The sequence below is a fragment of the Mesitornis unicolor genome, unplaced genomic scaffold (genome assembly GCF_000695765.1).
Source record: "Mesitornis unicolor isolate BGI_N332 unplaced genomic scaffold, ASM69576v1 scaffold44808, whole genome shotgun sequence".
Classification (NCBI taxonomy): Eukaryota; Metazoa; Chordata; class Aves; order Mesitornithiformes; family Mesitornithidae; genus Mesitornis; species Mesitornis unicolor.
Genome location: NW_010202006.1, coordinates 3,443 through 18,457, shown reverse-complemented (window position 1 = coordinate 18,457; position 15,015 = coordinate 3,443). Strand labels below are relative to the sequence as shown.

At 34.5% G+C, this 15,015-nt stretch overlaps 1 protein-coding gene across 1 annotated transcript in view; it reads left to right on the top strand.

Moving 5' to 3' along the window:
* LOC104545194 (CUB and sushi domain-containing protein 3-like) overlaps nucleotides 1–6,873 on the top strand; it is a gene marked incomplete at both ends in the record, with an annotated part of 43,816 nt that extends 36,943 nt beyond the window's left edge. The window contains one exon of the mRNA XM_010190262.1: nucleotides 6,749–6,873. Within this exon, the coding sequence (XP_010188564.1) occupies nucleotides 6,749–6,873 (125 nt within the window). The remainder of the gene's footprint in view (nucleotides 1–6,748) is intronic.
* Between the last annotated feature and the right edge of the window lie 8,142 nt (nucleotides 6,874–15,015).

Sequence of the window (15,015 nt, the reverse complement as noted above, 5' to 3'; positions counted from 1 at the left end):
CAACTAAATATTTGAATTTTCATAGTTTGTTTTTTTCAAGATAAAAACAATCTGGTCTGGATAGCCTTCTGTAAATAAATCCCATCTAGTGCAACATCTCCTTAATAAGCACATCTACTCTGAGTGTAGCTCTCAGAAATAACCCAGAAATGACTGGGTTCCTTTCAAAAGATCGAGTCTTTCCACTATTTTGTGGTAACTTCTCTTTAAAATACAAAAATACTTTTTTTGGAGAGAGTGGAAGAAGTTTAAAGGGGAATAGTACATGTTTCATTTCTCAGCAGTTGTTTCCTTTGTCAAGCAGAAACCTCTTACAGTACAAGCTTTTTGGGAAAAGTTGACACCTTAAGCAGAATTACCAATGATCTACAGAGTGTTGGGAGATCCTCTGCAACTGAAATTTTGTTCAGAATATAGGATTTTTCTTGACCAGAATTTCTGAATATTTAGGTATTCTAACATTTTATCTTGGAATCCTAACATCTTGCAGTAATATTTCCAAGTACTGTATCAACTGGTCTTCAAAAATGTTCCTATGCATGCTTTTAATGTGGGACAGATGCTGTGGCTTAGCTCAACTCTTCTACTGTAGCTCAGATAAACTATGGCATATTCTATCTGTAGCTTGCACATAAATAATTATAGATCAGTGGTGTGTAGAGAGTTGCAGGGTTAAGAAAATTTTATTCACTGTGCATAGTCTGCATGTGTATATCCTTAGCTTCTTTTACTGCAGATGGAAAAAAAAATGTATGTACTGCAATACTGATTATTTATTAACACTAACATTAAAATGTATGATAAATGAACTCTTTGGTAGGGACAGACTTTAAGAGCTGACGTTTAGGTATTTCATGTAGCGATTTGGGGTTTTTTTTTCCTATGACAAAAAAATTGTGTACTCTCTCAAACTTCTTCAGTTGCAGGTTTGGGCAGAGTAGGTTAATATGGCAGAAAGATGTGAATCTTGGAGAATACTTTTTCTATACTTTGATGTACATATGACTTTTCAGTTGATTCCACAGAAACTGTACAGTACTGCAATGTATGAATTCAAGTGTATTCCCTGCACATCAGTGCAAAAATCCAAACTGCATTATCTCCTTCTTCTAGTCTGTCCTACCTACACATCACAAAATTTACAATGCAGGATAATATAATTTTTTGCAGCTGAGCTTGAGGTTTTGATTCCTTGTATAACTGATTCTTGTTCAATAATAATTTAAAGAAGATATAAAATGGTGGAGGAAAAGAACCTAAAACGATTTCGTCTGTTACATATATGCCAACTGTTAAAATAATACTATTCAAGATAAACTTCATATGAAGTTCAAAATTTTAAACATGCTCTTCTACATCTGTTGGAGATTCTATAGCTTCATTGTAGGCTCCTGGACATGCAAATAGATATCATCTGTTTCATCGTACCAAGAATACCTCTTTGGCCTATAACACAGTGCTCAAATTATTTGAGACTCTGTCAACTAAAAAACTAAAAATAAAATTCTACTGAAATTGGTGCTGTGTCACCACACCACATCAGATCTGCATCAAACCCATGGCCAAGTGCTCGAGAGAGATAGTAGATGTAAGCCTACCTTTTTCCTTTTGACTTAGATCTAATAATTATTTTCTGGTAACCTCCATGTCCTTTTTGAATCTTGGTCATATTCACTTCATGTACTATATCTGGGAAGGGAAGTGACACTTTGCCGTCCTGTACTCAGTTACCAAACTTCTTTTAGAGAAAGGTGGATTTTGAAATTAATTTTTGTATGGCATAGTTAAAAGGCACTGGAGAAAAAATACCATCAGCAGAAACAAGAACACCTTCTAGACAAATGTGAAAGAATGAATGGTTTTCCATTTGTGAAAGCATGTATAGGTGGATAATGACAAGAAAGCATTTAAACATTTTAATCTTGCTTAGGGTTTTAAGTTCCTGAGAGACACATTTTCTTAACATTTTCCAGACAAGCACATGATAGTCAATATGCTGCCCAATATTCTTACACTGCAAGTCCAAAGGGATTATACAGATTTCCTGCAGGATTTTTTTTTCCTGTTTTTGTCCTTTCAGGCAGGAAGTGCTTGTTTGATTTTTGATATTATAATATTTAGAGTTGATCTGCCATAGGAGCTGATCTCTGACTCTTCCATTTTCTTTGTTAAAATCATATTTTATCATCTGCTCCTCTAACTGCCCTTATTAGATCTCACTCACATGGCACACATTACAGGTTTTGTAAATTTTCCAATCTCACTGTGTTTATGAGTCCAGTATGCTTTCAGTCATATAGTGTCAAATATAAGCTTAAAATCAAAACTGATTTGGACAAGTGGACTGGGTAATGTGAGTGTTTTTTGTAGTTTTGGAGGTGACAAAAATAATTATCAGGCTTGTAAAGCCTTCATAATAATTTTGACCTTCTGGAATGATGGTTTTTATATTGTAATTTCACTTTCACTAGTAAATGGTGTACTTCCTGCTCAGTGTTTTCTTTTTAATTCAGTTCATGATTAGTTAAAGGAAATATATTTCCATGTTATTTTTTTCACATGTTCCTTTCTTTTTTTTTCTTTTTTTTTGTATTATGAAAGGGCTTCAGATATTCTCAACATTACTTCCTACAGCAGATAGATTCTTGTGAAAATCTAATCTTGAGGAAGTTATTCTTGTCTTCGCAATTGCTGTCTTTTGAACCTTCCTAACTACTCCCTGGAGTAGCTGAGTATAATTTTTAATGTTAATGATATAATCACCTTTCTATTTAATGATTTTGAACTTTCCCAACTCCGCAATCTGCCTTGTGGCTTTTTTTCCTCAGTCTCATATAGAAGCTTTTCAGCCTTACCTTGCAAATGTCTTTACAGTCAGTCTACTCTTTTATTTTTCTTAGTTACTCACTTTTATATCTTCCTCTGTTTTTCATGGACTCTGCAGTTCTTCTTTATCCCTTCTTTCACAAACATTGTTCTTTCTTATACAAACAGGTACTGGTTTTCGAATAGTTTATAGAGCTAGTATGCACTATCACATCCTCCTTTTCTGAGATGCCAGTTCAGGTGACTGTCTCATCTTTCATGTCCTCATCACTTATTATCTATGTCTCTGTAAAGCCCAGGTACTCCTCAGATTTCATCAGCTATATTGTGCTAACACCATTCCTTTCCAACTATTTAACATTTCTAACTCCCTTAAATTTACTTCTTGTTCTGTGTAGTACCAATCTTCTTTAGTAGCTGTTTTCATCACAGATGTATTTGAATTGATTGCCTAACAAAAGTTTATCTCTGGAATGTGTGCTCAGTCTATTTAATTTTTTGTCTGTCTTTGTAAATTCAACTGAAACAGAAATTACTATTACAGCACTAAAATAACCATCTATAAGGAAGGAAAAACAGGACTCATTCTTTGCAAGCCAAACCCTTCAGAGAGAACATGAATGTGTTTCAGCAAAAACAAATGCTGTAACTTGTGAGATCAAACCCAAATTGTGAGAACCCACCCAAATCAATAGTGATAGCCCATCATTATTGAGTTATATCCTCAGACCTCTTCCAAATTCTTTGCAGAACTGCCAGTTTTAGAGAATTATAAAGGAGCCTTATATAATTTATTTAAATAAATGAAGAATTATGCCAGTACAGAAGGTGTGCTTACAGAGATTTACAAGCCCCTTTTTAAAAAAAACAGAGAAAATGGAAAAGGCTGGAAAATGGGAGAGAGATCTGTGACATCTATCTGAGGAGAGTAAGATAATTTAATGACTTATAAGGTCACACAGGAAAGATGCTAAAACATACACTTTTGGGCAGTTACTCCATGCTTAATCTTAAAATACCGAGAGAACTGCGTGTGTAGTTTGGCCAAACTCTTGTAAGCCATCTGTATATACGCAATAATTTATCAAGGCAAATGCAGTTAGGAATGCCTCTGAGATAATTTGAGGGGTTATACATTAAGGAAAAGTTAAAATAAAGACCTGACATTATGATCTGGTAGTTAGTATTTTCTACAAAATGTGTGTTATGAAACAAAAGCCACCTTCTATTTTGACTCGAATAGAGCTGAAAAGCACTTACTGTGAGCATTAACCCAGAAAAAACAGTTCAGGTTTTGACTGAATGCAAATGTAAATCTAGGCAGAATTATTGGAAATCAATTAGTCTGTGATCTAATATTTTGATATGTTGGAGGTAGAATGAAAAGTCCTGCTACTATTCATCAATATTCAGTATTAATGGTATACTAATTTCTCAATGACAAAATTAGGAGTTCAAAAAACTGCACCAAAATAATAATAAAAATCCAACAAAAACCAGTCATAATTCCTTTTCTGCACAGGTAGTTAAATAAAGAAGCTATTCTTCATCTGTTTGGTTATTGCAGAGTTAGTAGAGAAAATTGAACCTTACATGGTTTTCAACTTTTCACATTTCTAAATTAATTTTAGAAGGCTCATACGCAGATGTGTAAGTGCACAAAACCATTGGGAATTGATAAAAAAAGCACAATGACAAATTCAATTTAAAAAATAATTTACTTCACCATGCTGTTTGCTTTTATAACAGCATTCCCCTTATTCACCTATAGATTAGGACTGGTCTTCTGTTTTCACAGAGTATCAGCACACTTATGTTTAGTTAGGTTATGAGCGGGTCTTTGTGTCCTAGTGCTTTACACTTACTAAGATCCATAGCTCTGCCTGGACGAGGGAATACCTCTGGTCATATAATTTGTGTTAGCTATTACATATAAAGGAAATATTTACTATTATTAGTCCATCTAAAAATAAGGATAATGATGGAAAAGGAATTTGTGCTTTTCCACTTTTATGTCATTTTCTTTTGGAAGTCTTTTCAAAATACTGTGTTTTGTTGTATTTGGTCATGTGTATGCAGATATCTTTACACAGTCATTGTGGAGTTTGGTAAATAATGTTTTATGGTTTTTTTCTGCAAGGTTTCATCACATGTTTTTGTCATCAAAACATAAAGCTTTGTCAGTACTGACCGTAAGGGTGATAAAAGTGATGATACTCCTTCAGGTTTCATTTACAAAATGTCCTTCACTACAAAATGCAGTATCATCATACATGAGATTTTCAAAATACTAGGTTTTAGTTTACTTGTCTTTTCTCAGAATTTCCTCAATAGTATCTCTGCTTTAGTCTTTTAGTCTTCTTATTCCTTCGTAATTGGAGGGTAAAAGAAGACTATTTCCCAGATGTAATTAATTTTTGGCACAAGCATAAGGTTGCACACTAAATTGCAGATCTATGATTCTTCCTCATCAATCTTATATAAGGAAAAGGATAAATAATAACACCACCTTTTAGTTCAAAAGCATAATGATAATTCTTTTGCAACTGCTAAGGTAGAAGATAATCTCTGAAGACCTCTGTGACACTATAGGTTGTTCACAGTCAGTTTTTATAGAAACACTTTACAACTCTGACAGACAAGCCTTTAAAAACAGCAAGCTGATATTGAGTACTATAAGATACTGATGTCAGAGAAAGACCTGATATATTGACTATTTTTAACTGTAATCAGGACTCAAAACAATAATATTAAAGGAGAAGAATTATCTCAATAATACATATATATGTATTGCGTAGTTTAACATTTCCAAAGTGAAAAAAAAAATCCTTCCCTCAGAAAAAAATAACATAACAAATGAAAACAAACAAACAAAACAGATATTTCCTGTTTTGTTCTGTGCCAGGTTTACAACACCAAATGTCAGCTCCATATGGAAAAGTAAAAAATCTTTTGAAGCCAACATTATCACTTCATAAATAATCACAGCTAAATACCTTGAAAAGTGTTTTTAGAATTATTTTCTTCCATTAATTTGAGAAACATGTACCAGTTAAAAGAGCAAGTGTTTACCTTGTAAATTTCATTGTGTAGTAGTTGTCACATTCAGAATCTTGTTACTGGCCAGAGGAAACACACCACTTACGTGGAGTCAAGAATTTACTGCTAGGCTAATTAAAAGATGAAATTACTTTCACCAAGTAATCAAATTATAAAAAAAAACAGCTATTGTTAGTGCATTTACAATAATGCGGTCCTAGTCCAAATTAACACAGGAAAGACCTTATTAATAAAATACTATATTTTAAAATACAAGAAACCTTATTCGTATCTAATCCTTTTCTCTGGTATTGTGCTCCCCCTTCCAATGCCCTTCTGGTTCTAAAGTCAAAAGCTCCAGACTTTCTTAAAAAGAATCAGAGTGGGGGACGTTTACAGCAGGCCATCTGTATGCTGATGTCTTCACTGGGAGGAATACAATCTTTATAATGGAGATTTATTCCTCAGTGTTGCGTTGACATTTTGACTATTCTTCTAGGTAATTTCCTTATATCTTTCTCAATATTTCCAGGCTTCAAATTAACATAAACAGGTACTATTTGTTACACACTGCCCAGCTTTGTCAAAACTTTACTGTATCGAAGTCAGAAGTTAGTTGAGAAAATAGTCTCTTGACCTCCAGACGACTGTCAAAAGACGTAAACCAGCTCTGGCCAAAGCAAGCCCAGAGAGGGCTGAATGCTGCTTACTGTCAGGCTAGTACACGGCATGCAGCCTTTTACTGCTAAGAGTGAAAAATCATATGTACTGGATTAGTTGTTTGTATTGTTTGCCAGGACCATTATACCTAAAAGAATGAAAAAAATCAGATACCTATTTGTAAAAGAATCCTTCTTCTTTTTATGTCATTGTTTGATTTTAGCTTGGGAGCAACAGTACAGTTCTCCTGTGATGAAGATTATGTGCTACAAGGTTCAAAAAGTATCACCTGTCAGAGGATAGCTGAAGTTTTTGCTGCATGGAGTGATCATAGACCTGTGTGTAAAGGTAAAAAGGAATTCTTACCCTGATTTCTTTTCACATCTATCTATTGTTTTATAGTCAATCCTATTAAATTAAGATTTTTTTAAAGTACCTGAAGTTTTAAACCTAGTGTCCCCACTTTCTTAGTAAAAAAGGTCCTACCTATATTGTTTTGTTTAATATGAACTTTGTCTGTATTTCAATATGCTTATTTTGCTCAGTAATTTACATTATGAAGTTCACTTCATAATCAGCTGATAAAAATCTATCATATGCTAAATATTAAGACTTACCAAGATGGATTTCAAAGTTGCAGTGATTCAATATACAGTTAGTAGTTCATGAAGCATCTTCATGACATATTTATTAAGCAGATGAGAAAAACTTGAATTTAGCATTGATAAGGACTGGAGAAGTAAGCCTAAGCTTGTATTAGCCCTTACCAAATGGATAAAGGGCAAAAAAACACAGAAAATGTAAAAGAAAGGCACAAAGTCAATCTGCTGCATATATCTTATGTCCAAGTACAATGGCAAGAAGTGTGATGAATACCTTAATCAAGGAATGAAAGTATTAGTGTGTATATATATTACATATTTATAGTGTATATAATGAAAATATACATAAACATGTAAATTGTCATAACAGCAAAGCCTAATATTGAAAAGTACAGTTTGTTCACAAAGAAGATTTGAGTGTGGGAAACAGAAGGGACATTTATTTTGTAATCCAGGGCTATGAGTACTGATACAAATGTCCAGAGAGAACTGAGATGTTTCTGAACAATTGAAGAGGTCAAAAAAATCTGAAGGTGTTACCCAGATGCTATGTAATAGAAATCCACAAAAGCTGAAAAATTATATGCTTGATTTTGATTTTGGCTAATAATATAACAAGGCAATCTAAGTGGATCTCATTATGGATAAGAACACTCACACTCACCAACTTTATAGAACTAGCTAATTCCACCTTAAAAAGCAGAGGAACAATATTAAGAAAGTTATTAGAAATTGGTACAATGACATGTGGTGAAAAGTGAGACAGATGGTATAGTTATTATAATTTGTCAAATATGAAATGCTTTAGAGTGTCGTTACTTGCATTAAAATTACTTATTTAAGTACCTTTGGTGTGCTGTAATTTTGATCCTTTTGATTAACAAGATGTTTCAATTAGACTCTTAGATATACTAAAGCTGGAATATAAACATTTCTTTTAGACTAATAATTATATCTTCTCTAAGTTTCAGGCACAGAACATATAATAAACATTTTGAAAGAATTTTGCATAAGTAGCATAAATATCACGTAGTAACATTAAGAAAATATCTGCAAAAATATGTGTGCATCTGCTTGTTGAACTTGCGTGTTTATCCACAAACCACTTGGGCAAACAAATTAGGCAATGATGCATAAATATTATTTTATGCAAGAAATAAATATTTTCTTGTGAACTGATGCAGCTTTGCAGATAACTAGGGCACAGCTGGTATATTAGATACTTCACCTGTTATTCTTTATGATATCACTTAAAGTGCTGCTTTTTATCATGTGGTGTTTTCTGTTTGAACAGTACAGCTTGCAGTTTTCATTCACTTATATAAATTATATTGTGCACACACCTATAATCTCACAGTAATCATGTACTTTTCAAAAAATGACATGTGAATATCAATAATTAGTTACATTAATGTACTGCAGTTGGGCAGAGCTCTAAACAGGAACTTCTCAATTGTGTTATGTGCATTTGATTTGACATCATAAATCCTCAGGACTTGTTCTCATAATGCATATAAGTGACTGAGTAAAACTGCCTCCAAAAATGAAAGATTAACTTTCTTTAGTAGTTATCATATAATACCAGCTGGAACTGGCATAAGGTCATATTCATGAAAGTTAATCTGGAATGAATCTGAAGGATTTCCACAGGAGAAATATAATAGGACTTTGAGAAGGAAAATTTGATACATCACTTTCAAACTATAAGCAAATATTGTAAATTATCATCTTTTAGACCTTAAGACTAGTTTCTAGGAATATGCTACTCTGGAAGTTTGATTGAACCTTTTGACTACTAGAAGAGACAATGAGAAAATTGTATGGTTATAACTGGTATCCTGACTAGATTTAATTGCAGTTGGATTATCTTGTAGTTTACTAACAATTATCCTTTCTTTATAATCTTTTTTTATAATTTTTAGAATACGTATTATAATGTATGTCTCCTATGACTCGAACAAAATAGTAGTTGCTCAGGAAGATAATCCTGGGAAAAAATATGGCAGAAAATAAAGGCTAAGAATTTGGACCTATGAAGGAAGTATGGCTTTATGTTGTAGGCTAGCAGATAAATTAACAGAAGCAACTGAAAATTAATTGGTCACTTTCTGCATTTTATTGAAATTTTAAAGTGGAGTCATCCTTTCAGATGCTTGGTTTTTTTTAGCTGACTTTGTCGAGATCAATGCATCATACAAGCCTAAAATTCTGCTAGGGATTTTAAAATTTGTTCCAATTTCTTTGGCCTCATGCAAGTTGTGTAGCATACCATTGTTACAGGTCAGCAGAACAAACAATGACTTCCCATCCCTCCAGAGAGAAAAAAAAAAGTTCAAAAAATGACATGAGAATCTTTGCCCAGGCATTTCCTGCACACTGAGTTACAGTTGAAGTCTGTTTTGTAAAAGATGGAAATTTTTGCAGTTGTTAATAATTTCATATCCCAAGAAATGCTTAATACCTGTGTCTGTAACAGCATGACTGCTTACATAGACTTCTCTGTGACTTCATTCAAGAGAGAGAGTTTAAACACTTCAGAATTGAGACCCTACTTATTTAACTGCCATGGGATCCAGTGTTCCCCTATAGGGCAATGCCTCTATTACAAAGCCAGCTTGCTTAAGCAGAGACAATTATCTACTTTATGAAAGTATTTGCCAGTTGATAAATCTCTTCCTCTCATTTACGTTCCAGGAAATGAAACAGATAGATAGATCTATTCACAGTTGGTCGATTAGCCTTTTCATTTGCATGCCTGCCGCTCCTGTTCTCTGCTTGCTTGTTTCTCAGACCCTGTGAAACATTTATGAATGCTGCCTTTTATAAGTCTGCTGGCAAGTCAGAAAGAAGTTCTGCAACAAGTACAGTATTTTGGAAAAGCTCATTTAATCTGTAGAAAGAAAAGGTGTTTTTGAAATAATTCTTTGTAGCTGAGAAAACTAAAGGAGAGAAAATTTATGGTTTAAATCATGATCACCCAATTAATAGGCAGGCTATGAAGTAATTTGTATTAATAGTACAAAAAAGAACAAATTATACTATGGATTTGAATTGGGTTTTGAAAAAATTAGAATGCAGTGCTTTGTATTGCTATTTTGGTCAGTTCATTTCACAGTCTGCAGTGAGTTTGAAAACAAGTTCACAGACTCAGTATCTTTCATTTGATATATTGTAAACATAAATTTGAATAACATGGATGTGCAAGCAGAGTGTACGTTATGAATTTTAGATCTTGCCTTTACTTACCTATAGCATGTTTGAAAAATCCACCTTTGTCTCACTGCTCTTTGAAATGCAGACGTGTCTGGACTTCTTAAATGTGATGCTGACTAGCAATGTATGTGTATATGTATACACACACCCATATATACAGGTAACATATCATAGATAAATAGGTCTGAAAATGATCCTAACAGATCGGCACTACTTCCTCACTCCAGCTGTATGTATTCCCAGAAGACGTTTGACTAACATTCTTTATTTCCAAGGCAAGTGCCTACTTAAGCACTCCAGTCCTTCATTAGCGTTGCAAATAGAAGAATTTTTCTAATTCAAATGTGAACCCTTATTGCTGTACTTAAATAACTTAATTCCATAGGTGCTTCTATATAAAGAGCAGGTTATTTAATTCGTCTTTTCAATGTCGCAAGAGCAAGAATACCTGCTCTTCTTTAAACTAACCAACAGCAGAACAGTCAGACCTTCCTCACAGGTCATGTTTATGACCTCCGGTCTTTTTGATAATTTTCCCAATGGGTCTGCGTCTCTCATAGAATATAGTTTCTAAAAATGGGGTTGGTATTTTAGAAAGGTGTTTCCCAGTGCTCTGTGAAGAGAAGGAATTATTTCTCACATTTTCACACATATTTCAACCTATAACTATGTGCCTATCTTCCACTTTCATTGTCTTTTCATAATGGTAGGATTTTTTTTACTCAGGTTATGCTTCTGAGCTATGATAACCCCTGAAGACCTGCTACCAGATGACTTGCTCCTTATACTGTATTTATGAATTGATTATTCCAGCTTTTGTGCTTTGTCCTATACTTGTCTCTATTGTTTGCAGCCTATTTTAATGCCGTTTCTTAAATTGTCATATTTTATTCTAATTTTGCTTGCTAATATATTCACAGTCCTTCCCAGCTCTTTGTTAAGTGCAGATTTAATAAGCATGCACTTCATTCTGCTGTTCAAAGCGTTAATGAAAATGCTGAATGAACCTGACCCAGGACAAACCTCTGTGAAACCTCAGTCAGTTATTGTTTCCTTTTGACACTGAGACACTGATCAAGAATCAGAGACATCTAGGCTGGAAAGGGCATCAGGAGATAATCTGATCTCCCTGCAAGCAGGGCCTTAGGTTAGGTAATCCGTCGAAGTCTCAAACCAAATCTTCACTATTTCTGGTGAGGGAGATTCTACCACTTCTCTCAGCAACCTATTCTAGTGTTTAATTTCTTAGCTTCTTATGAGCGAGAACTTTTTTCTTGTATCCATATGTCATTTCTTCTGATGAAACTTGTTCCTCTTACCTTTTATTCTGTCTCCATGCATCCTTGTGAAGAGAGTATCTCTGTGTTTTCTGTAACTACCTTTTAGATTGCAAAGGACTGTGATTAGTTTCCTCCTTGAGGGTTCTTATCTCTAGGTTGAAGAACCCCCGGTCCTTCAATATTTCTTCATCTGTCAAGTCCTTCTGCTCCAGTCTTTTTGGTGATCTTCCACTAGACTAATTTCTCAATGTTTCTCTTAACCTGGAGAAATCACAGATGGTCAATATTCCAATTTTGTGGCATAACATATTATTCTGTGGCATAACTACTTGGTAGTAGGGCTGAATAATCACGCCTCTTTAATAATAATATAATAATAATTTAATAATAATCTGCTGGCTCTATTCTTACTGACACAGCCCAGGACAGTTTGTTGCGTTTTGTTCAGCTTCCTGTCCATGAAGACCACCAGGTGCCTTTAAACAGAACTGCTCTCCAGACAGTCAGCCCTCATCTATACTGCTTTTGAGACTTATTTTATCCTGTGTGTAGGACTTTATATTTATCTTTGCTAAAACTTATGTAATTCTTGTTAGTCCAGTGTTTTTGCCCACCGAGCTCTCTATCTGTAGTGACTCTTTCTTCTGGTGCAACTGCCATTCCTCCCTCTGCAGACTTGGTGAGTGTGCATTCAATCTCATCATTCAAATCAGTTTTAAAGATACTGAATAGTATCAGTCCCATTACTGACCCATGAGGGACTCCACTCATAGCTGTCTGCCAGTTTGAGCCTTTTACCACCATCCTTTGAACTCTGCACTATAGCTAGTTTCCCAACATCTTGTGGTCTGTCTGTCCCAGATATGCTTTACGAATCTGTGAAGAAGGTGCTGAAGGACACTGTCAGACATGTCCCTAAATTCAAGGTATATTATGTCTACAGCTCTCCTGTCATCCACTGAGCATGTTTTTTCATCATAGGAGGCAACCAAGTTGGTTCAGGGGGACTGGACTTCTGAATTCTAGTCTTTATTCTGCTACTTCTCTTTCTCATGTGCTTTAGGTACTAAAATGCTATGATGCTATGGTCAGTGCAGCAAAGACTAACATTGAGGATCTTGACTCCAAACAAATCTTTCCTATTTTTTAACAATAGGTCTGAAAAGCCAGCACTCCTGTCTGGCACATTCTGCAGCTGTGTTAGGAAGTTTGCTACCGAAATCTCCCAGATTGCTTTTGCCCCACAGTGTTGCTTTTCTAGCAAACATCAGGGTAACAGAAGTTCACTAAGAGAACTAGGGCTGGCATATCCAAGGCTCCTTTGAGTTATTTAGGGAAGGCTTGGTTCTGGTCAGTTGGTCTGTAGCAGTCACCTATCATGACACCTGCTCTGAAGGAGATCTCTCTGATTTTGAAACAAAGGCTCTCTGATAAAACTGTCGTCTTGTCACTGATAAAATCTATGCACTCAACACTCTCTTTTAAATAGAGGCCAACTACTACTCTTCTACCATTTCTGCATTTCCTGATTAACTTGTAACCATCCATTGCAGTACTCCAGTCACGTGAGTTTTCACACTGCATTTCTATAATTCCAATGAGATCATAATACTTCGACTAAGCATGGAGTCCTGGTCTTGCTTGTTTCTCAGACTGCATGCACTGGCATACTTACTGCAAAGTAGCTCAGGCAAGCACCATGTATGTGAGCTGTGAATCGCAGCTCTTAAGTGGAGTGAAGCCTAACAGGACTTACCATAGCTCTTTGTCACACACACTTTCCAGCAGGCTGATCAGAGTTTACAGCTGCACTGCATCAGACCTGCCTTTAAGCAAAGTCAGCTGAGCCTCTAGGAGTGTGAAAAGAAGTCATATGCAACGTCCCAGTCGTGGTCAGCAAATTTGAGATTATATTAATGTTACAGACTACTGTAAGTGCTTTCAAATCTAGAATAAAAATGTAGTGATGTGTTCTGTTAGTTGTTTAAAGTGGAGAGAAAACCTATCATTATTAAATTTTGATTAAGTTGTGAAATCTAGCCACTTCCTTAGAGAGAAGTAGGAATAATCCTTGTATAGCTTGGTATTAGATATTCATCACATCTTACATTCATCAATTATGTTTCTATTCTTAGGCCATTCAATTGAGCTTATTGATATAAAATCTGTGGTTGTTATTGTCATTTTTACAAATTCAATATACTTTTAGTATTAGTTCAGTATTTATTCAGTATTAATTCACTTTTGCACATGTAGAATGACTACATCTTCCCAAGTACAGACAATCACAGTGAATCACATTAAGATGTTTACAGAAATCCTTCTGAAGAAGAATTATAGATGTAGAATAATTACATCTTTTTGTGTGTGTTAGATTATTTGTGAAGACCTTTTTTTAAACTTGTTAAAATCTGACATAGTGAGAAGAAAAATCTCTTTAAACTAACAAAGTTGCATTAGATCTAGGGAAGAGATGTATTGCCTCATATTCTAGAAGCAGTGGCAGACGCTTGACTTGACAGACACTCCATCCCATCCCTTCATCTCATGATTCAGTCCCCAGTTCACAGACACCACTTACTGGCATTTTTGTTTTACCCTAATAATTTGCATTTATTAATTCTTCAAGATAATATGAGAAAACCTGATGACAAAGGATGAAGAGAGGCTGAAAGAAAACATTGTGCCTTTTGCTAAAGGGGAAAAAATTCCATTATGGGAATATATGTTGTTTTACTTACAGTACTGTAAGACTGGTTGTTTTACAGAAGAATTGGAAAGGAACTGAAAGATTGATAAATTATCTGATATTAGCTGATTCGCTTACCATTTCCAGAAGGTGGTTAACACAGAGAAAACCATCTTCCATCCTCAGTAAAGATCTGAAAAAAAAAAGAGAGATTATTTTTTTACCAGGGTTAGAACACAAAGGCTTTGCTATCTCCCTCCAAGCCTGATCAAGTACCAAGACAGTCTTGATTATACTGGCTATTTTCTGTCTGTTGGCAATGCCTAAAAATTAAGTAAATTTATACTAAGTTTGCAATGCAATTTTCATATTATTGGCCATTACAAGTTGTTTAGACAAGTTTGGCAACTTCACAATTAAGATGTTGTCCTCCTTTAAGCATTTTTCTTTTTTTTTTCTTTTTTTCTTTAATGTGTCTTCTACTTGCACATTAAAGTCATAGGTGTAGTTCACATGGAATAAACGTAGGACATGCAGTCCTACATTCTCTTTCAGAAACAAAACCAAATTGAAATAAGCTGTATTGCAATACAGAAATACAGAAGAGTAATGCCTTTCCTAAACAAAGAAATTAAAGTGTATACTTAAATCTTAAATTATAAAAGCCTGTACTTTCTTATTATTTATGATTTTAAGTTTGTTTAGA